This window comes from Neolamprologus multifasciatus, chromosome 17 (assembly GCF_963576455.1).
Source record: "Neolamprologus multifasciatus chromosome 17, fNeoMul1.2, whole genome shotgun sequence".
Classification (NCBI taxonomy): Eukaryota; Metazoa; Chordata; class Actinopteri; order Cichliformes; family Cichlidae; genus Neolamprologus; species Neolamprologus multifasciatus.
Window position 1 is genome coordinate 15,031,273 of NC_140455.1, and position 24,222 is coordinate 15,055,494.

The window sequence follows — 24,222 nt, forward strand, 5'->3', positions numbered from 1 at the left end:
CTCAAATCAGTTTACCTTCAATTTACAAAATGTGAACCATACACCAACCATTGTCCATATAGATTTGCATTTGATACCTTTGCCCACAACTGAGTGCATCATTGCTGCTGCCAGCATCATAATGTCATTAAATAGATGCCAAATCAAACCAAACTTCAGAACTGCTGTTCTGAGTCTGCTGAATCTCAGAAATAACAATCATAGTGCTTACTCCAGCTTCAAGTAGTCAACACCTAGATGGTTTATTTTGTATGCACTATATTTTGGCACATTGCATGCAAAACAACCATGTTCTTTATTTGGCAATGTTCAGCTAATTCTGGATCCATTTTGTGTGCGGTGAGGAAGAGGCCAGGGGCAAATAGGGTGGAGAGCTGGGTCAGGATTGACTAGGAATTCGTGACATGGATGAAAGCGCCGTAGGGGGTGAAATGATCCTTGACCCTTGCCACCAGGAGGAGGAGAGCCATGACCATGTTCATGATCATGTGGCTGGCTTCTTTCATGATGTCCACAGACAGGCTCCTCCTCACCAGGCCCAAGTGCAGTTGTGTTCTGTTGAGAACAAAGACAACAAATGCAAGAGGTTTTTTTTTGTTTTTTTTAATAATTTGCCATAAAAAGAAAATTTATTGCAAAACTGCTGTTGGACTCACCTTTGGATCATTAATATAACATTCAAAGCCCCTAAATCCCTCGCAGTAAGCATGACGCTTTAAAAAAGGAAGAATATATACAATGAGAGAACTAACAGAAATAAGCCATAAAAAAGGTATTTGACATTTAGGGATTAGAAATGCTGAAAGATCTGTAATGTTTGTATTTGATTTAATACTTCTTACAACTGTGCAGTAAATCTCTTGTTACTCTTTAACATTGTGATATAATTTTAATGGGAAGTGGTACTCCTGATCTCACGGAATACACACAGCAAAACACTTTAATAATTTTAGTACACAGCATATTAAAATGTGGCTCAGGATTTTCTGAAGTGTATGAGTTATACTTACAGCTCTGTCAGGACAGAGCGGAGTGCATTCCTCAATTGGGATTTTAGAGCCCACTGGGCAACGACTCTCCACAAGGACAAACTCAGCATAATTTTCATCTATATATTTCTAGAAGAGAAGAAGGTGTAAGGTTAAACAATGACTGATCTTATGAGTTCACAAAGAGAGGGAGGAAGAAAAGGATCCTCTGTACCCCAGCTGTTATCCGTGCCACATCCTGCAAGATGTAGTAATGCTTCTTAGCGATGTTAGTGTTGAAGACTTTCACCATGTCATGAATAAACGTGAGACTTTCAGAGTCGTTGAGAGGCAGCAGGATGGGACAGTCAGGGCAGATGCGTCTCATCTCCGCGATAGTTTTTACTGCAAACGCAAAGAATTGTACTGAGTGTACGTTCAGAGGATTCCAAAAATCACTCGCTGAGGCTCTTTAGTGTTTTCTGTCAAATATTCTTCCTTTCACAAGATGATGAACTTCTCCCCATGTTTACTTCCTAAAGACTCCTCTTCACTAGGATGCTTGTTTGAAATCATTTTTCATTCGTGAGTTTCTTCATTGTATTTTTTTAGCGTTACACACAAAGTATTTTGTCACCCTTGTCCCAACTTTTTGTGAGACATGTCAAATGCTTTAAATTCTAAATAAGCATTTTTTAAAACAAAACATAATGCCACAGTGTTAATATTTGATATTATTGTACTGCTTTTACAAATGCTGTTTTTATCTGCAGTCAAATGACAAATTATGAAAAAACAGGGAAATTTTTTTCTTTTTCTTTTTTTTTTTACTGATACCTGCTTTAAGGGTTAAACCATCTATCATTGGTCCTTACAGTGAGTCTGTCTTTGGCCACATCAAGTGTGTTTTTGAACAGGCAGACCAACAGCCTTGGAGTAACAAGTAATCAAAAATGATTGTATCTACAGTAGCATCTTCTCAGTGAAATGGTGAACAGCTATGATGCAGAGAGAGCCCACCTTGTCGTGTGTCACATTCATATTTGGTTATGTTGGCATCACCATCTTTTATAGTCATCAACACAGTGCAGTTGGCCTTCACTGCCTTCAGAGAAACACAGAGAATACAGCTTTATTTCATAACATCACTGAAGTAACTTTGCATAATTTGGCCAGATTAGCACGTCCACCTTCTGACCAGAGGTGAATGTTACATGAAGTCAGTGCAGGCAGGTGGATTAAGCAAACAACTGCTTTGCATTTACCAGCGCTAACTCCACGATTTCACAGTCTCAAAGGGCTTGTGTGATAGTTGGCATTTTGTCTCCCGAAGATCCAGCTGCAACTTTACATTACATCCACCATCAACCTGGAAAGAGCAGAGAGTAAGACTGTCATTTACTGATGCAGTTTCCGATATCACCACAGTAACGCCATGACAGACTTTAAGGATTTTTTGTCATGAAAAGCTGATGTAATGGAAAACTACAATAAACATTAATGATCATTTTAAAAAAAGAAAAACATTTCAATAGAATTGTGGACATGGATTTGTCACTCACCATGCTTTTATAGAACTGCTACTGTATCTCAAATGTGAACTGAAAATGTGCACATTTACTGCTACTATCATACCTGTTCCACACTGTTCCCTTGAACTTCATGCAGTCTGAACTTGTAGCCATGGTCGTGATACTCATTGATGTGATGCACTGCCTTATCTGCTGCCACCGAACTGTTAACTTCTCTGCATGTTAGTGGCTCTAAACCTGGGGCAGCGCTGCACAGCAGGACTGCTGCCGAAAGAAGTGTCAGGACTCGTAACGTCCTCATGGTACCGCGGAGAAGACTGGAGCAGGCCACTATTATGGGGCTGTTATATAGAGTGGATTGGTTAACATATGTCAGTGGGTTAGACAGACAGTGACAAACAAGATAGGAAATAAATGACAAATAAATAGAAGCGACCACAAGACAAACATGAACTTTAACCAGAGGAGCTCAGCATATTTTGAAATGTTTACTGAACCAGTCAGTTTCATCACACTTCTTACACAGTCAATATTTAAACTGAAGGATGTTATAGTAGGATTTTTAGCAATGATCCCGGAGAATTTTCTAGATCAAAATAGCTTCAGACAAACTTTGACCCAGCAATGCTACAGCAACGTTTTTTCATTATCAAATATAGGTGGGTTAACTTTAACCTGGAGGTGATAAAAAAACATCACCTCCAGGTTAAGATAATCCATCTATATTATCTTAATCTGGAGGTGAAAAGTATAGAAGCACTATGCATTCTCAGTAGAAAAGCACCATTTAAGTGCCAGTCGTCAGCATACTATTTACTGCTATTTGCATCAACAAGCAATGTGTTTATGTGTTGATTTACCACAGGACAAGAAGATTAACACTTTTCCACTTAACATGGCTGATCATTCTTAACAGCACAAGCATAATCATTAAAAGCGTACCAAATCTTTGAGTTGGGCCAGTTAGTTAGTATTAATGGAATTTTGAAACCCATTTATTTGTAGAAAAAAATGTTTGGAATCATGTATGATTTTTGTTGCACTTCTCAAGTGTACATCACTTTGCATTGGTTTTTCATGCGGAATTCCAATAAAATTGATTCATGTTTGTGGCTGTAATGTGATAAAATGTGGGAAAGTTCAAGGGGGGCCGAATACTTTTGCAAGCCACTGTATACCGTTATGTATTTAAAATACAAAATATGGCGCCTGTGGCCCGGCTGGGCCCCTTCCGGGGGATGGGGTGCCCTCTGGCCTCTGGGCCTGAAGCTCGGTCCTCTCTGGCACAGCTGGCTGCCGGCAGAGCCCGATGGCACGCCACTGCAACCCCCTCTGGCCTCTGCTCCGTAGCTGCTGGGTGACCTCTCGTTTGGGGCTCTACTCAGCTCTTCCCAGGAGGGTGGCACGGTTCCCCCCCTTTTGGTGGTCCTCCTCGGGTCCTTGTACTCTGGGGCCTCTGGATATCTGGGGCCTGGATCTCCTCCATACCTGCTTCATGCCCTGTGGGACGGGGCTATGGCTCCCCACACTCCCTAGCAGATCGTTACATGGAGAAACCTTTGGAATACAAGCATGCTGATCCACACTGGTATGCACACAGGTGTACACACGGGTGTTCACAGACGCGGACTACAGCTTTCTTGGCTGCTGCCTCAAAGCACATTGTGCACTGTCTATCTTGTGTGCTGCACAATATCGTTTAATATTTAGTATCTACTGTTATCTACTGCTAGCTAGTTTTTTGTGATGGTGCTGTTTTTATTATGTTGCTCTTTTTTTTGTTTGTTTTTCTTTCTTTCTTTCCCCCTTTCTCACGTCTCTTCTCCCCTCTGGTTTTCTTTCTCTCCCTCTCTTTCTTTCATTCTTTCTCCCTGTCCTATCCCCCAGTCATGTCTGTCCCATTTGTAGCAACCGAAAATAAAATAAATTCATAATTATAATAAAGGTCAATCAAACGGACCAATATGGCAAGGCCATGATGATCCACTTGGTAAAATAAATCCGCTTGGCATCTTTCTTGGCCTTAAGACAACAATTCTGATGGCTAAAGATCCAAACGGGACACAAAAAAAAAATAAAAAATACAAAATATGAGTAACTGTATTCTGTTACAGTTACCGTTTAAAAAGGTGGAATTCAGAATACAGTTACTTTGTTGAAATAAAGGGATTACACGGCAGTCTTTTCCTGTTTCATATGTTAGGCTGTCCCCTCTCTATTTTTGGTAATTCCACGCCGGTGAAAACCCAAACAACACACGCATTAAGAGGCTCTAATGCCTGTGTCTCAATCTCGGGTCTCATGATGACGTGATGAAATATTTTTAAAAATAATTTAATATGAAGGAAATAGGCAGAGTGTTACAGGCATCGCCCTGAAGAATGTACCCACATGTGCAGTGTAGTCCGTGCTGCAGGGACTGCCATACCCGTTATATGTCTGTGAGCACGAGGGAGGGAGAAAAAGGAGAGTGGAAAAGTACGAGCTGTCATGGAGCAGAAACGGGAGCTGGAAGCATGTAAATATAATAATAACCACTGCAGCCAAAAAGTGCCTGACGAGCCCAGTTGTAAGTAAGCTATTAAGACTCGACTGTACACTGTGTTGCATTGGAGCAGCCTTTCAACGCCTCTCTCTGTGTCTCTCGCTAGCAAAGTTGACCCAGACAACAAAGTAAAGCTAGTTTTCGGCTACGAGCCCGACACACAACCCGATGTATTAGCCACAAGTCCCTTTACCTCGGTTTGGAGCCGCGGACCTGTTTTATACACGCGCGGAATAGTTTTCAATACGAAAAACTGCAAAAAGTGCAGCCTTACTAATGTCCACCCTGCTGTTACTCATTTTATATCAAGGTTTAAAAATCTAGTTGGTATTCGTATGGTGACTATCCTTCAGTAATAGTAATAAATCACACAACAATAGTACATTCATGTAGTTGTAAAAAGCATGATAATATATTAAGTAATCCAAAGTATTTAGAATACTTTTCTCTCATTGAGTAATGTAACGAAATACATTACAAAATACATTTTGGGGCATGTATTCTGTAATCTGTAGTGGAATACATTTTAAAAGTAACCTTCCCAACACTGCCCTTAGTTATGCTGCAATAGGTGTAGACTGCTGGGGGACTCCCATGATGCATTGAGTATTTCTTCTTCAGTCACCTTTCTCACTCACTATGTGTTAATAGACCTCTCTGAACTGAATCATATTAGTTATTAATCTCTGGCTCTCTTCCACAGCATGTCTTCTATCCTGTCTTCCTTCTCTCACCCCAACCTGTTGCCCCTGCCTGAGCCTGATTCTGCCGGAGGATTCTTCCTGTTAAAAGGGAGTTTTTCCTTCCCACTGTCGCCAAAGTGCTTGCTCATAGAGGGTCATATGATTGTTGGGTTTTCTCTGTATGTATTATTGTAGGGTCTACCTTTACAATGTAAAGTGCTATGAGGCAACTGTTGTTGTGATTTGGCACTATATAAATAAAATTGACCTGAATTGAAAAACTAAATTAATCAAAATATTGGTGATTCAATCCCCATGCATTCCAAATTGGGGCAAGATATTAACCCCAAGTTGCTCTCCGATGCATCCATTGGAGTATAAATAGGTGTGAATGTTATATAGAAAGCAGTTACTTAGAGAAAGCATAGAAAACAGTTCTTGGGTGAATGAAGCAAGTTGTGTAAATCACTTTGAGTGATAGAGTAGAAAAGCCCTATATAAAAACCAGTCCATTAATTTAACTTTGAAACTGTCTGACACTGTCACAGTAATAGTAAGGGTCCTGCAGATGTCACTTGGTAATCTCACTACATTTTAACTGCATAAGACTCTGGATACTGTAGCTCCTGTGAAAAAGAAAGCCTGAAATCAGAAGTATTTGACTCCCTGGTATAACTCTCAAATGGGCACCTAAAAGCAGATAACTGGAGAGAAAATGGATTCTCACTAATTTAGAAGATCTTTATTTAGACTGGATAAAAAGTTTGTTGCTCTATAAAAAAAAGCCTCCATAAAGCTAGAACATCTTACTATTCATCATTGATTGAAGAAAATAAGAACAACCCCAGGTTTCTCTTCTGCACTGTAGTCAAGCTGATGAAAAGTCAGAGCACTGTTGAGCTAACTATTCCTTTAATGCTAACTAGAAATGAATTCATGTATGTCTTCACAAGTAAAATTCTAACTATTAGAGAAACAATTATTCACAACTTTCATTAAGTACAGCTACTTTCAACACCACTGATATTTGTTTAGACAGTCTGTGAAGGTTCTCAGTCATGTAGGTCATTGTAGTCTAAGAAAAGAAAAGCATCTGGAGAGCACCATGAGCTGGATAACTGAGGACATACACAGACTTCCCAGAATTTCATAAGTGGATGATTACAAACGCATCAACAGAATAAGAAGGTGGTTTCAAATTGTAACAAAGAGGTACTGCTGGGATTTGAACCCAGGAGCTCCTGTTTACTAAACAGGCGCTTTGACCAGCTAAGCCACAGCACCTCTGGATGTGTTTCTTTCCAAGCTCCTTTAGACCATTTTCTAACTGAACTTTCCGAGTTAACTTCAGTAACTACTTCCTCCAAACCATCAACATGTCTTAAAGACCCCAATCTTACAAGGCTGCTCAAGGAAGTTTAATGTTTGAATTTTGAATATCAGCCTCTGTCAGTTATTAAGCTGTACGTACCACAGGCCTTCAAGCTGGCAGTAGTTAAACCATTACTTTAAAAGCCAGCACTGGACCCAGCAGTCTTAGTTAATTATAGGCCAACCTCCAACCTTCCTTTACAAGGTTGTAGCTGTAAAATGCTTCTGTAAATGATCATCTGCAGAGGAATGGCTTATTTGAGGAGTTTCAGTCAGGTTTCAGAGCTCATCACAAATTGCTTATTTGAGGAGTACATCACAGAAAGAGCTTTAGTGAAGGTTACAAATGATGTTTACATCAGCGCTGTAACTGCAATAAGTTAATTAACTGATTTGCACTACAATTTAATTTAATAACTGTACAATACTCTGTTTATAGTAACAATTGTCCTTAATGTAAATATGTAAGAAAAATTGTGTATGTTTCTGTTCTGTGTCTTGTGTACTGTTTGTTGTATATGTGTGTTTTGGCTGCTGTTACAACCAAATTTCCCCTTGTGTGACAATTAAAGGATTATTCTATTCTATTCTATTCTATTCTAAATGATCTTCTTATGGCCACTGACGGTGGACTCATGTCTGTGCTTGTCCTGCTGGACCTCAGACCTCATACTATTGACCATGGGCCTAAGCATTTCAGAGGTTACTGTGTCTGATGTGGGCCTATCTGATCATTACTGTGTTTTTTTTTTAAAGTAAAATTTCAGCCCACATAAATATGTCAACAGCAGTGATCACAAAACGGTGATCTGATCTCACTACTGAAAACAGTAGTGAGATCTTTAACCAGGTCTTCCCCTTAACACCTGACCTGACCTGTCCAGAGGTTCAGTCAATGAGCTCGTCAATAGCTTCAATGCTAAAATGTTAAATGTTATGGACACTATTGCTCCCATTAAGGTGAAGGTTATCTCTGGAAGGAAAAAGTCTACATGGAGAAACTCCACACTGGTGAAAAATGAAAAAAGAGAGTGTAGGAAAGCTGAACGCAGATGGAGAAAAACAAACCTCCAGGTTCATTATGACATCTATAAAGAGAAACTTCACAATTATAATTTATAACTGAGGAGTGCAAGGAGGTCCTACTTCTCTGACATTGGTACATCAACAGCACATTCAGGATATATACTGTGTCCACTGAAAAACTGTTTAAACACCATCAAAGAGTTTCACTCTATTAACAGCAAAGACTTGGAGGACATCTTACGTCAACTGAACTCCTCCTGCTGTTTAGATGTCCTGCCAACAAATTGTTTCAAAAAGGTCTTAAAGAGTGGAGTCAGACCTGTTACTGATCGTCAATTTTTCTTTAATGTCAGGTGTGTTTCCAGATCCACTAAAAACTGCTGTAATAAAACCTATACTGAAAAAGGACAATCTTGACAAGACACAAATGAACAACTACAGGCCGATCTCAAATCTCCCATTTTTAAGTAAGACCATTGAAAAAGCAGTTTCTCAACAGCTCAATTACTTCTTAAAACAGAATAACTGCTATGATGCCTTCCAGTCAGGTTTTAGACAGAACCACAGCACTGAAACCACTCTGACCAAAGTGTTTAATGACATATGTCTGAATAGAGACAGTGGAAAAATGTCAGTCTTAGTTTTACTGGATCTCAGTGCAGCATTTGATACAGTTGACCACAACATATTACTCAAATGACTGGAGAACTGGGCAGGTCTTTCAGGAACTGTACTAAACTGGTTCAAAACATACTTAGAAAACAGGAAATACTTTGTATCAATGGGTAACTTCACATCTGAGCAGACAAGTATCACATGTGGAGTTCCCCAAGGTTCCATTTTGGAACCCCTTCTGATTAACATTTACATGCTCCCACTGGCACAGATTATAAAGAACAACAAAATAAACTATCATAGCTATGCAGATGACACACAAATATATATCACAATGTCACCAGGAGACCGAGGCCCTGTACAGGCTCTTGGTAAATGCATTGAGAGAAATTTGGGTGTAGTGATGGATGCAGACCTAAACTTAGAAAAACACATTAATACAATAACAAAATCAGCTTACTATCACCTCAAGAATATTTCAAGGATAAAAGATCTGATGTCTCAACAGGACCTGGAAAAACTAGTCCATGCATTCATCTTTAGCAGGCTTGATTACTGTAACAGCATCTTTACAGGTCTACCTAAAAAATCAGTCAGACAACTACAGCTCATTCAGAACTCTGCTGCTCGACTCCTCACTAAGACCAAAAAAGTGGACCACATCAGTCCAGCTCTGAGGTCTTTACACTGGCTACCTGTCCATCAGAGGATAGACTTTAAAGTTTTGATGCTGGTCTATAAAGCTCTGAATGGTTTAGGACCAAAATACATCAGTGACCTCCTGACCCAGTATGAGCCTTCCAGATCCCTCAGGTCATCTGGATCCGGCTTTTTATCAGTTCCCGGAGTCAGAACCAAACACAGAGAAGCTGCATTCAGCTTTTATGCTCCATATATCTGGAACAAACTCCCAGAAAGCCTCAGATTAGCTGAAACACTCAGCTAATCTGAGCTAATCTCACATTTAAATCCAGGTTGAAGACTCACTTATTCTCAGCTGCATTTGAATAAAACACCAAATCCACATTTTTAATATTAAATTTCAAAACTTAAATTTTAACTACGGATTTTATCTACTGTTCTGATTTTATCTACTGTTTCTTAATCAATTTTAAATCATGCTTTTTATTTGTTTTTGTTTTTTAATGTCTCTGTAAAGCACTTTGAATTAATTAAATAGCGTTTCATTCCATAGTGTAAACTTCACGAGCTTTATCCAAAGCACAATCTGTTGATTCACCTGCTAAGTATATTCACAGTGATTTGCTAGCCTAGCCTAGCTTAGCTCATAGCCAACTCGCCAGCAGCATGGCCTCTATACCTCTATAGAGGTGGCCCACACATGGTTCAGCACAAGGCCAGTTTTAGACACACTGGTGGTCCTGTGCTGGTCCATGTGTGGATTACCTCTGGCAAACCTGATCTGGGCCACCAAAGGGCCGTTATTCTTTGCGGTATGTGGGCCATGTGTAAGATGTGTGCAAACGCACTGCTGGCCCTGTGCTGGCCCAGATGTCAGCCTTATGTGTACCATGAAGAAAGATGAGTAAACCCTCACTAGGTTATGGATAAAGTGTACACTCACAAACCTGTCAAATCTGCATTTGAAACGTTGGCTACCATAGCAGTATAGTATTGAAACATGGCATTTGGGTCTTCTAACTAAAATAGGAGAATAGGGACATAAGTAGTGCTATCATTGCCAGACCTGGCCCACATCTGGTTGACATACACCCTGACATGACACAGTCAGAAGTGCCTGCTTGATGCCAGATCTGAGCTAGACCTGTTTTTTATGGGCCTGGGCCACATAACCACAATCAAGCCAGATATGGCATGCCATCGCATAAACAGTGCCATCTATGCCAGGCCTGGCCCATATCTGGATAACATATCATGCCAGAAGTCAACCAGCAATGCCGGCTTGATGCCAGATCCGGGCCAGACCTTCTTGCTATGTGGGACTATTCAATCTGGTCAAATGCTTTCTCAGCATTGAGTGCCAAACCTGCTAACTCTTCTTTTTTTAGGTCTGGCATTAGAGTAAATAATATTAAACAGTCGTTTTAAGATTAAAAAATGAATTTCTCTGAGGTATAAATCTGGTCTGATATGGATCTACTAAGTGTGTTAAAAAGGGGCTTAATTTTCTAGGGAGTATTTTAAAGAATAGTTTCCCATGCAGATTTAGCAAGGAGATGGGGCAGTGGGCAGAGTAGCCCAGGCTTTTCTCTACACCCAGGGTCTTCCAGCAGCCACCAGACCCAGGATCCTCCAGCAGCCACTAGGCCCAGGATCCTCCAGCAGCCACAGGCCCAGGATCCTCCAGCACCACAGGCCCAGGCTCTCAGCAGCCACGGCCCAGGATCCTCCAGCAGCCACAGGCCCAGGATCCTCCAGCAGCCACAGGCCCAGGATCCTCCAGCACCACAGGCCCAGGCTCTTCCAGCAGCCACAGGCCCAGGCTCCTCCAGCAGCCACAGGCCCAGGATCCTCCAGCAGCCACAGGCCAGGATCCTCCAGCAGCCACTAGGCCCAGGATCCTCCAGCAGCCACTAGGCCCAGGCTCTTCCAGCAGCCACTAGGCCCAGGATCCTCCAGCAGCCACTAGGCCCAGGCTCTGCTGCACCAAGCCACTAGCAAGGCACCAACAAGTAATCAACAGTGACTTCAACGGGCCATCACAACAAATCTCATCATTTTCAAAATGCCGCCTAAAAAGCAAACCCAGGAGTTGAAGAGGAGTTGGAGGAGATTAGGAAATCGCTTAATTTCATGTCTGATGAACTGAGCAAAGTGGCTAAACAACAAGGTATGCTACATGACCTAATGGATGAAATAAAACAACTAAAAAACCTCATAAAGGACAAGGACAAGAAAATAGACGACTTGGAACGGCGAATCGAGGACCTTGAACAATACACAAGAATGGATGATTTAGTCATAAGTGGACTGGAGACGCAACACCGAACCTACGCCAGAGTAACAGCTAGGGAGGTAAAGATGGTGAAGATGCCCCGGTAGAGGAGCTGCAAACGCTTGAACAGCAAGTGATAAAATTCCTTCAAACGAAGAATGTAAGTATTCAGAGCCATCATATTGCAGCATGCCACACGCTCCCCAGGAAAGACAGTAAAACAAAGCCATCAATTATTCTTCGGTTTGTGAGTCGCAAAACAAAGATTGAGTTACTGAAACAGGGTAAGAAGCTTAAAGGGACTGGTGTGTATTTAAATGAACATTTAACGAAAAAGACTGCTGAAATTGCAAGACAGGCACGCAGCCTGAGAAAACAAAATAAGATACAAGCGACATGGACGAGGAACTGCAAAGTAATGATAAGACTAAATGGCAATCCCGAAGAAGCGAAAGTGATGAGAGAACTCAAAGACTTAGAGCAATATAAATAATCAGGAATCTGCTGGAATCTATTGGAAAAGTGACGATTGGATAATGAACAATGGGTATGGAAAGTGTTTCTGGCCTTACGGTCAAAAAACAACAAAAACAAAAACAAAAAAACACATAAATGACAAGTTTGGACACAGATTATAGGTTTCCATTCAGAGATATTGAAGAGGAAGAATTTGATTATGAAAAGGACTGTCAAGGTGGTTATTTTGCCACACGCTGAGAAAACGAACTTCAAAACGTTATAACAACATGCATGACCCTGAAAGTAACATTGACCCAGATACCCACTTCTACAATAACACCAATAATACTTGTGAGTACTATACAGGATGACCAATTCAATATGAATATTAAAATGGCAAATGCATTGTCGGTCATACATTTCAATAGTAGAAGCCTGTATAAAAATTTCTAAAATTACAGAATGTTTAAGTAAGTTAAAAAAGTTTAATATAATTGCAATATCAGAAACATGGCTCGATAATGAGAAAATTAGTGAAATGGGACTGGAAGGATACGAATTATTTACAATGAACAGGGTGAATAAAAAAGGAGGCGGTGTTGCTTATATGTAGATAAAGTTTTGAAATGTAGTCTGATTGAATGTATGTCAAGCACCATAGATAACGTATTGGAATGTGTCACTATTGAAATCCATGTTGAAAAAGCTAACATATAATTATAAGTTGCATCTATAGGACACCAGGTTCATGCCTTGAGACATTCAATGAAAAACTTGCTGCTATGTTTAGCAACCTAAATGATAAAAAAGTGCAAATAATTTGTGGTGATTTTAATATAGATTTGCTAAACCCAAATGGACATCAGAAAACAACAGATTTCATAAATACAATGTATAGTAACTCCCTTTTCCCTGTAATTATAAAACCAAGTAGAATAACAATTGATACAGCTACATTGATAGATAATATATTCACAAATAAAATTGACTATGAAATAGTAGGTGGACTTCTTATAACTGATATAAGCGATCATCTTCCTGTTTTTCAATTTTTCAAAAATTATTTTCAGATTCAGATTCAGATCAGATTCAGAATTTATTTGTCACACACAGGTTGCCCTGCAGTGAAATGAGACACCCTCCCCCGACCTTACACATATAACACAGACATCACATTGGGGTTACAAGTCGGAGATCGGCAGTTACAGAAAAAAAACACTGAAATGTACACACAATGGGAAGGTACAAGAGGAAAAAAAGAGACCCCTACTCATGCTGTGCTTCCATGGTAGGACAGCACGAGAACAGGAAACAAAAAAAACTCCTCTGCACAAAAAAGCACATGAATGTTCACAGCACAACATTATGAAGACATAACAAGCCACAGGGATGGGTAGGGGATGAGGGGTAATCCCAGGCAACACAGCAGACATCCTGCCACTGCGCCGACTCGCCAGCGCGGGCCCAGACCCGCCTCGTGTTCCCAGGAGGTAACAAGCATCGAAGGCGTTGGAAAGGGAAGGGGAGATGAGTGAGTGCTTATCAGTGTAAGTGTGTGTGTGTGCGTGTCCATAGTTCAGCTGAGACAGTGTCCTTCGCCCTATCAGGCTAAGTAAACAGTCCTCCAGCCAATCCAGGTGGCCTTGCAGGGATGGGGAGAATAGTCATCACACAGTCGTTATCAGGGAGTGTTTGTCCGGCTTCAGCCTTGGGCCTGTGCAGCTGGCGCCGTGGTGGTGTCTGCATTTGATCCCGAATTTGTTGATTTATTGAGAATTTTCAAAGCTGATCTTTTTAACACTGACACTGGTCTCTCTATCTCCCGTTGGAGAGCCACGAGCCTCCCCATGATGGTATCAAACTTCTGATCCGAGGTGTTATCATTCTTTTGATTCTGAGACCTCACAACTGCAGTGATCCGTTCTGCGATGTGATCCAGCTTTCGCTCAAGGTTCTCATTTTGAGCAGGGCCCTCTCTGATGTATCCCACCATACGCTCAATGGTGTTGTTTTGAGCCTTCACAGAAGCCGTAAGCGTCTCCAAGGTGTTAACCATGCTGCGTTCGTTGTGAGAGGTCGCGACTCGTCCCGTCGCTTTGATTCCAGCGGGCAGCTTTGGGGGGGGATCAAAACTAAACAAAAGAATCAAACATTTGACATGATACCACATAGAACAACAAGAGCCATTGCTGTCCTCCAGGTGGACTTAAAGGAACACAACTGGAATGAGGTTATTGCAAATGAAGATTCAAATAGTGCATATGATGCATTCCTATCAACTGTAATTTCACTATATGAAAAACATTGTCCTTTAATGAAAATCACTAGAAAGCATCACAGACCAAATAAGCCATGGATCACAAAGGGGCTGGAAGATGCATGTAAAAAGAAAAATAATCTATATAAGAGATTCATAAAACAGGGGACAAAAGATGCTGAAATAACGACCATAGCTGGACTGGCCATCGGGCATACCGGGCATTTGCTCGGTGGCCCGGTGACTTTTTTTCTTTTCTTTGTAACGGTATAAACAATGAAAGGTGGTGGATTGGCCAGATGCTGGCCGGTGTGTAAAAATAACTTGGTTGTTTGGTGGTGGCTGTCACGGAGCTTCCACAGATTCAGTAACATTAGCAAGTGGTGGAGGCCAGCAGGTGGATGAGGGAGAGGGGAGGCAGGAGGAGGAGAGATCCGAGGCAGCCGCCGGTCTGAGTGCCAGGTGAACTGAACTTCAGGTAAGAAGTTATGACCTGCAATCTATCTGGGTCAGATATAAACCAAGATTAGGTGGAGTTTATTTTCGTTATGCTGACTTTTTACAGTCAGTTACAATAACTTGTACTGCGTACTAGCTAGCATGATGGAGTTTCTATACAGCTGGGTGGGTGCTATGATGTTACTGATAGTGAACTTTATTTTATTCATAAGGTTAGTTAGTAGAGTTGCCAACCGTCCCGTAAAAAATGGAATCGTCCCGCATTCAGAGAAATTATTACCCGTTCTGTGTTGAGCTGAGAAGGGACGCAGTTTGTCTAGGATGGAAAAAGACACAAAAGTGGATTTATTCTGTCGTTACGCTGCACAGCTGCCTCTTCTTCTCTCATTCTCTCCTCTCTTTCCCGTTGCTACTTCAATCATGAAACTAATCAATGATCAGCTGATCCGCTTTTCTCTCTTGTTTGTTTATCGCCCACTTTGCGCCAGAAAGAGGAAACCAGCAGATGTCGCACTAAACAACAGCAGCACGTTTAAGCTTGATCAGCTGTTGTTAGAATTTATTTAATATTAATTTCTAGTATCAGCTGATGTTTGCTGGAGCCACAGCTGTAAAAGCTGCTGGTCGTGATGTCGGTTTGGTTATCTGGTGAGAGGGAAACATGAAGATGAAACCAGGAGATGTCCTTACTGAATCATCAGAGCTGAACAGGTGATGGAGAAACAGGTTTACCTTTTAGGTGACATGAATGAGTTGAAGGGAAGTTATGAACTGTTTCTGAGAGACAAATAACACCAGGATCCTTTTCTAAGTGGCTGACAGCTGGTAACTGTGCAGGGGCGGGTCTAGCAAAGTTTTGCCAGGGGGCCAGGTAGGGCATTAACAGGGAGAGGGGGGAGGGGAGGGAGGGGGGCACAAAGAAATACTTTCTTATTCTCATTTAAAATGTCTCGCTGTTATTAAACAATTATCTGAATCTTACAACCAATGTTTTTATTTGACATAAAATGTATAGAAATCATACATATACCAACAAGATTGTACATCACTGTAACAACAGCATTTGTTTTCATTCAAAGGCTTTATGGCTTTAATACCTGGTGGGCCGGTCTTTAGTCAAAATGCCCGGGCTGTTTTTTTGTCCCAGTCCAGCCCTGGGCACGACACGCAGTGAATTAATCTGAGAAGGTGCATTAAAAAATAAATGGCCAGCGGTGCACATCGCAAATCAGCTCGCATTGACACATTAGTTGTACATCTTCCTAATGACGGTATCTTAGCTAACAAACCCAAATTACCAGATTCAACTTGTAATTGGCTAAAAATAACTTAGCCTACTGGTAAGAGGGATGTTGTTAGCTTTCCACATTTCGACACTTCAAAAGCTTCAGGAGTTTTCCGCTCAGCACACCATCAGCACCACGGAAATACACTTCGGAAAATATACATCCGTAACTCGAGACACAATGCATTTTTGGGACTTTCAGGTGTGTGGACCAATGTTTGATTTTCTGAACAAACCAGAAATCTTTAATGAGCAGCTGGATTTGTCTCGCAGTAACTGGCTGAGTTAATGCCAGTTAATGCAACATCGAAGCAGCTGGACTCCACAGCTGTGCGTGTTCATGGAGCTTGCATTTTCACCTGCTGGACATCACTACCTGACAAGTTTAACTGTCTTCAGAACATTGCAGAGGCCTTATTGACAGTATTTGGCTCTACATATCTGTGTGAGCAGATTTTCTCTCACATGAGTGTCCTCAGGTAGCCGTCTGAATGATGGACACTCGGAGACCTGTGTCTCTGAGTGGGAGACCAGAGATCACATGACATGTGTGTCTCTGTATTAACAAACATGCCATATTGGCCCAGTTTATTTTTCTTATCATGGTTGTGAGGAGACCATAAATAGCATTTGTATTTTCTGTTGTACAGTCCATTTGCTGTTATGGAGTTCTTGTTATGGATAAAAAGTGTCTTTTTTTGTTTCAAAATAGCTGATAACTATTCGCTGATAGCTGCCAACATCTGCAAACAAATATAATTCTATAAAGTGGTTCTATATATTGTGTAACTGTTCATATAGAGCGTTATTAAATTTATTGCAAATGCAATCATATGGCACACTGACTTCTGAGGAAATTTTAAATGGCACTCGCCATCAGAAAGGTTGCCTACCCCTGGATTAGATAAAACTTTATTAATCCCTCGGGTGGGTTCTTCCAGGAAATTCGGTTTCCAATAGCACAGCACCGACAGAAGTTACAGAATGTGAGCAGAAATATACCATATATACACATATATAAATACAGAGTATACAAAAGGGATAAATAGAATAAATAGGAATAAGAATACAAGAGAACTGCAATTGTTTATTGGTGCTGTAACTCACAGAGAAATAATTAACATTGTGAAAACATTTAAAAATAAAAAGTCCACTGCCTGTTTTGGTATTGAAATGATATTAGTATTGTAGAATATGTAGTGCAACCTTTCGCATACATTTGTAATCTGTCCTTTCGAACTGGTATCTTTCCCTCAAAAATGAAAATAGCAAAAGTTATTCCAATCCTTAAAACACAGAGAGAGATGTCAATTTACCAATTACAGGCCAATATCACTACTCCCACAGTTCTCAAAAATTTTAGAAAAGTTATTTGTTAATAGACTTGATAAACATATTGGGAAGCATAAACTCCTAAGTGATAACCAATATGGCTTTAGAACGAAAAGGTCCACTTTGATGGCAGTGATGGAACTTGTAGAAAGGATATCTACTACAATAGATAATAAGGAATATACGGTTGGTGTTTTTATAGACTTAAAAAAGGCGTTTGATACAATTGATCATTCTATATTAATAAATAAACTAGAGAGATATGGTATAAGAGGGATGGCATAAAAGTGGATGAAAAGTTACCTGGATGACAGATATCAATATGTCGAAATCAATAATGTAAAATCTAAGCAGTTGAAGGTAACTTGTGGTGTTCCTCAGGGCTCTGTGCTGGGCCCTAAATTATTCATATTATATATAAATGACAGATGTAGTGTTTCCACATTGTTAAAATGTGTATTGTTTGCTGATGATACCACTCTGTATTGCTCATGTAAAAACCTAGAACAGCTTCTGACTACAGTGGAAAAGGAGTTAAATATATTAAAAAACTTTTGTATCGCTTTTAAGTGGGTGAGTGAAGGTGTTCACTGTGATTGAGCAACGTCCCTTTAGTAAGTGTGTTTCAGCTGGGTGGCTGTGCCGCCCTTCCATCGAAGCACTTGTTTGTTGGTTTGCTTTCTTGTTTTAGTATATTGTGTTTGGTGGTTATCCTGGGTGGGAAACGCTGCAGAGTTTGGTAGGAGACTATATCTCTGGTCTGCTGCCTGCTCTCGAGCCCGGTACACCACTGAAGACTAGACAAGTTTTGTTTTTAGCGTTTTAGGCTGGGAGTTGCCATAGTAAATCAGTGGCACCAAACTTGACAGGAGGTTTGAGACCATTCATTAATTATGGTCTTGTGGCTGAGGCAGGTAGGCCGTTTTTAAGTTGGCATGGCATGTACACCGTGTGTGTATCTAATATGTCAGTGTTGATGGATGCTAATGACATCCTCATGTGGTGAGTGTTTTGTGCTCTGACCTTTAGCGTTGTGGGGAATATGGCTACATTTGTTGGATTACTTGTGAGTGTTGCTGGCAAGGTGATGGCAATAACACTGAGGGGTGCTGAGCCACCCTTGATGTGATCATTGTGTGGCCACTGCTCTCCATTTGTGGGTGGTCACTATATGCTTGCTTTACTGAATTTTGTATATTAAAGTAACTTGTTGTGGTATGAGGCCACTCGTATGTTTGTGTGGTGGAGAGACCACAGATCACTTGTGTGTGTGATTATTCGTGGCTGCTCTCATTTTTTGTTGTAGCAGGCTGAATAATCATTTTGGGTTTGTGACTGTTGTACTCCTTTGTGTTGGTCACATGTTACTTTTTGTGTGTTCAGTGTGACAACTTCAGATCCTCATGCAGGGCATCCATGTTTAAAATGCCAACTAAAGAAATGTGAGTATTTAGTTTTGTGTTAGAGCTGGTAATAAAGTGCTCAAGTTTGTGCTTTGGCTCAAGCTTATTTTTGAGGGATCAAGGCTTCAGAGGGGCTTTTAATTTGTTTAGGGGTCCTAGAGGAACCCTTTTGAGGGAGGAGGTGTTACGTCCCTCTGCAGCCCCTAATCTTCTCAATGTTTTCAGCTGGTGCCAATTGGCCACACCTAGTCAGGTGTGAATAAAAGCATACCTGAGGCAGGCTTTCAGGGAGCTCACTTGTCTTTGCCTGGGTGGCACCAGCCATTTTAGCCAGCCTGTGATGCCATTGTAAGATTAAAACCTCTTCCTATTTACACTCGTCGTAATTCGTCTCCTTTTTTATGTTGCGGCCTCGAGCCGGGTCGTAACATGGAGTAATGGATATAAAACAAATACTCTCCTATTTTCAAGTTACAAAAAAGAGCTATAAGAATTATTTATCAAACTATATAGAACCAACTAAAATTTTGTTTATTAATCTGAATACCCTGAAATGTTATGATTTAGTTGAATATAAAATGGCACAGATAATGTATAAAGCACAAAATAACTTGCTTTGCCGCAGTACTCAGAAGCTGTTTAAAGTCTAAAGGTATGCTTCAGCCAATACCTTTTGATTAGCCTGGTCTCATGCTTTCTTGCTTTGTGGTAATCTTTATTCTGTATTCACTGAGATATTTGAATGCTAAACAATAAATCAATCAATCAAAAAAAAAAAAAAGAAAAAAAGATGGGACTGTATTAACTAATGCTTAAATGTTTTATGCAGGAGGTATGGGCACAAAATCTCACTAAATTTCTTGTAAAAGTTTGCTATGGACTGTTTTTACTTGAGGCAGTTACCCTCTTGATTTCTTCTATTGTTATTTTAGCTTTAGTTAAGCTGTTCAAGTTCATCCTCCTCTAGGTTTGGAAAGTTTTTTTATTTTTTTTATTTTCATATTTTAAAGGCTCTTGTAGAAAAACTGTTACTGTTGCATTAAATAAATTTGTTTTAATGAGTGATTCTTATGGTTAATTCTAGTGATCACTGAGAATGTATTATTGTATGTGAAATAAAATTGTTCTGTTTTTCTTATGTTTCGGCCCCTAACTGTGTTTTACTGTATACAGTGTACTCTTGAATAAACAGCTTTTCCAGTCTCACTTCATTTCTGGATATCTTAAAATTGATCCAGTGTCATGTTGGATTTACTTGATTCAATAATGGACATTAGTTGGACAGCTCACCAGTCTATCACCAACAACCATTTGAATACACATTGACAGATAATTTAGAATGACTAATTAATCTAACTCTAACAACTGCATGACTTTTAACTATGGGAAGAAACCAGAATACCCAGAGAGAACCCAGTGCAAACTAGCCAGATTGTGGATTTGTATCCACCTTCTTACTGTGACGCAACAGCAATAACCACCATGCTACCAATCCAGACTTAACAAAAGTAGGAAAGCTATGATTTCAAGGCTTGATGCAGAACTTTTTGTACGTTTTTGTCTTTGACAGGTTAAACCACAATAAATAGCGATAGCATACACATGATGTGTGTGTAGTTGTCTGCCTCTTATAGCTCCAGTGATTTTCCTGCAGTTTGAAATCTTGTGTGATCTTGTGAATTTCATGAGTTCAGCAACTAACCACTCTTACTAGATTGTATCAGGTCATCTCAACAAGAACAAATTAATTGTTGGATTTCATACAGATCCTTCATGATTTAATTACGTTCATAGAAGCATGAAATTATTGTGTTTAAATTACAAGTTAGACTTTTTTAATGTAACAACCACCCAATTTAATTATTTCGGTATACCAAAAAAAGCAGAGGTGGCTGCTCGACTTGACTGAGATGGATGCCTGACTGAAATCCCGTGCAGTGTCGCAGTAAGTTATTGACTTACTTCACTCGAACATGATATGAACAATTTAATCTAGCCTCTCTGCATATCATGTAGTTTCTACACTATATAGTTACACTTAACTTTAAAGCATGAGGCACTTGTGTTAAATACATGCTAGATGCTTACGTAAATCCAAGAGCTGGCCAATCCCTTTTTTTCAGTGTGCTGGGTTTTTTGTGTTTAGTAATATTCTATTCTCAAATCAGTTTACCTTCAATTTACAAAATGTGAACCATACACCAACCATTGTACATATAGATTTGCATTTGATACCTTTGCCCACAGCTGAGTGCATCATTGCTGCTGCCAGCATCATAATGTCATTAAATAGATGCCAAATCAAACCAAACTTCAGAACTGCTGTTCTGAGTCTGCTGAATCTCAGAAATAACAATCATTGTGCTTACTCCAGTTTCAAGTAGTCAACACCTAGATGGTTTATTTTGTATGCACTATATTTTGGCACATTCCACGCAAAAATAGCATGTTCTTTATTTGGCAATGCTTGGCTAATTCTGGATTAGTTTTGTGTGCGGTGAGGAAGAGGCCAGGGGCAAATAGGGTGGAGAGCTGGGTCAGGATTGACAAGGAATCCGTGACATGGATGAAAGCGCCGTAGGGGGTGAAATGACCCTTTACCCTTGTCACCAGGAGGAGGAGAGCCATGACCATGGTCGTGAGCATGTGGAGGGCGTCCTCCTTTGCCTGCATGTGGAGGGGGGCCACGACCATGGTCGTGAGCATGTGGAGGGGGGCCACCATGACCATGTGGATGGCGTCTTCCATGATGTCCACAGACAGGCTCCTTCTCACCAGGCCCAAGGGCAGTGGTGTTCTGTTGAGAACAAAGACAACAAATGCAAGAGTTGTTTTTTTTTTGTTGTTGTTTCTTAATAAGTTGCCATAAAAAAGGAAATTTATTGCAAAGATGCTGTTGGTCTCACCTCTGCAGGATAGAACTCACACTCAGTGGACAGGAGTCCATTTTGACCGGAGTAAGATGAACGGCAGAAAGCATGACGCTTTAAAAAAGGAAGAATATATACAATGAGAGAACTAACAGGAATAAGCCATAAAAAAAGGTATTTGACATTTAGGGATTAGAAATGCTGAAAGATCTGTAATGTTTGTATTTGATTTAATACTTCTTACAACTGTGCAGTAAATCTCTTGTTACTCTTTAACATTGTGATATAATTTTAATGGGAAGTGGTACTGCTGATCTCACGGAATACACACAGCAAAACACTTTAATAATTTTAGTACACAGCATATCAAAATGTGGCTCAGGATTTTCTGAAGTGTATGAGTTATACTTACAGCTCTGTCAGGACAAAGCGGAATGCATGCCTCAATTATGATTCTAGAGCCCATTGGGCAACGAGTCTCCACAAGAGCAAACTCAGGATAGTAGTTCATTCCTAATCCCATTATATACTACAAGAAAAGAAAGTGTAAAGTTAAACAATGACTGATCTTATGAGTTCACAAAGAGGGGGAGGAAGAAACGGATCCTCTGTACCCCAGTTGATATCCGCCCCACTTCCTTCAAGATGTAGTAATGCTGGTTACTGGTGTTCTTGTTGAATTCTGCTGTCGCTTCACGAACAGACTTGAGACCTTCAGAGTTATTGAGAGGCAGCAGCACAGGACAGTCAGGGCAGATGTGTACCATCTCCAAATTAGTTTTTTCTGCAAACACACAAAGAATTGTACTGAGTGTACGTTCAGAGGATTCCAAAAATCACTCGCTGAGGCTCTTTAGTGTTTTCTGTCAAATATTCTCCCTTGCAATCTTTCACAAGATGATGAACTTCTCCCCATGTTTACTTCCTAAAGACTCCTCTTCACTAGGATGCTTGTTTGAAATCATTTTTCATTCGTGAGTTTCTTCATTGTATTTTTTTAGCGTTACACACAAAGTATTTTGTCACCCTTGTCCCAACTTTTTGTGAGACATGTCAAATGCTTTAAATTCTAAATAAGCATTTTTTAAAACAAAACATAATGCCACAGTGTTAATATTTGATATTATTGTACTGCTTTTACAAATGCTGTTTTATCTGCAGTCAAATGACAAATTATGAAAAAAACAGGGAAATTTTTTTCTTTTTCTTTTTTTTTTTTACTGATACCTTGCTTTAAGGGTTAAACCATCTATCATTGGTCCTTACAGGAGTCTGTCTTTGGCCACATCAAGTGTGTTTTGAACAGGCAGACCAACAGCCTTGTGAGTAACAAGTAATCAAAAAATGATTGTATCTACACTAGCATCTTCTCAGTGGACATGGTGAACAGCTATGATGCAGGCGAGAGCCCACCTTTGTCGTGTGTCACATTCATATTTGGTTATGTTGGCATCACTCATCTTTATAGTCCATCAATACAGTGCAGTTGGCCTTCACTGCCTTCAGAGAAACACAGGAGAATACAGCTTTATTTCATAACATCACTGGCAGTAACTTTGCATAATTTGCCAGATTAGCACATCCACATTCTGACCAGAGGTGAATGTTACATGAAGTCAGTGCAGGCAGGTGGATTAAGCAAACAACTGCTTTGCATTTACCCGCGCTAACCTCGCTACGTATTTCACAGAGTCCTCAAAAGGTTTCGGGTTGATAGTGTGGCATTTGTCTCCGAAATCCGCTGCAACTTTACATACATCCACCATCAACCTGGAAAGAGCATAGAGTAAGACTGTCATTTACTGATGCAGTTTCCGATATCACCACAGTAACGCCATGACAGACGTTAAGGATTTTTTGATCATGAAAAGCCTGAGTGTAATGATAAAACTACAATAAACATTAATGATCATTTAAAAAAAGAAAAACATTTCCAAAAGAATTGCGGACTTGGATTTGTCACTCACCATGCTTTTATAAAATGCTACTGTTTTTTCTACTCTCTTCTATTGTTTAAGTTTTGTCCCGCTTGTTGTTTATTATCTCTTTGCTCCTCTTGCCAAAGTGGAAATACTCAAATGTGAACTGCAAATGTGCACATTCACTGCTACTATCATACCTGTTCCACACTGATCCCTTGAAACTTCATGCAGTCTGAACTTGTGTAGCCATGGTCGTGATACTCATTGATGTGATGCACTGCCTTATCTGCATGCCGCCGTACCGTTACCTTCACTGCATGTTAGTGGCTCCAAACCTGGTGCGAAGCGCTGCAAAGCAGGACTGCTGGCCGAAAGAAGTGTCAGGACTCGTAACGTCCTCATGGTATCGCGGAGAAGACTGGAGCAGGCCACTATTATGGGGCTGTTATATAGAGTGGATTGGTTAACATATGTCAGTGGGTTAGACAGACAGTGACAAACAAGATAGGAAATAAATGACAAATAAATAGAAGCGACCACAAGACAAACATGAACTTTAACCAGAGGAGCTCAGCATA

General features: G+C 40.2%; 2 protein-coding genes and 1 non-coding gene across 3 annotated transcripts in view; all 3 read right to left on the reverse strand.

Annotated features, from left to right (window-relative positions):
• Nucleotides 1-217: 217 nt before the first annotated feature.
• LOC146499116 (alpha-2-HS-glycoprotein-like) lies at nucleotides 218-23,443 on the reverse strand. The gene is made up of 6 exons (XM_085137051.1): nucleotides 23,384-23,443; nucleotides 1,989-2,073; nucleotides 1,204-1,373; nucleotides 1,011-1,118; nucleotides 657-713; nucleotides 218-555 (listed from the first exon to the last, which is right to left on the reverse strand). Exons 2-6 carry the CDS (start codon nucleotides 2,044-2,046, stop codon nucleotides 310-312), a joined length of 639 nt encoding a protein of 212 aa, XP_084993177.1. The 5' UTR covers nucleotides 2,047-2,073; nucleotides 23,384-23,443; the 3' UTR covers nucleotides 218-309.
• trnat-agu (transfer RNA threonine (anticodon AGU)) lies at nucleotides 6,939-7,012 on the reverse strand. Its single transcript has one exon. It is a non-coding gene; the product is annotated as a tRNA-Thr (tRNA).
• LOC146499118 (leucine-rich repeat-containing protein 24-like) overlaps nucleotides 22,337-24,222 on the reverse strand; it is a 32,649-nt gene continuing 30,763 nt past the window's right edge. Inside the window, exon 8 of the mRNA XM_085137043.1 lies at nucleotides 22,337-22,506. Coding sequence (XP_084993169.1) covers nucleotides 22,363-22,506 — 144 coding nt within the window. The 3' untranslated portion in view covers nucleotides 22,337-22,362. The remainder of the gene's footprint in view (nucleotides 22,507-24,222) is intronic.

Excerpts from the sequence above, each read along its gene's own strand:
- LOC146499116 (XM_085137051.1), bottom strand. The coding sequence starts at position 2,046 with ATGACTATAAAAGATGGTGATGCCAACATAACCAAATATGAATGTGAC. Across the intron at positions 1,119-1,203 it reads TGGCACGGATAACAGCTGGG|AAATATATAGATGAAAATTA; the intron begins GTACAGAGGATC and ends CTTCTCTTCTAG. Across the intron at positions 556-656 it reads GTTATATTAATGATCCAAAG|AACACAACTGCACTTGGGCC; the intron begins GTGAGTCCAACA and ends TGTTCTCAACAG.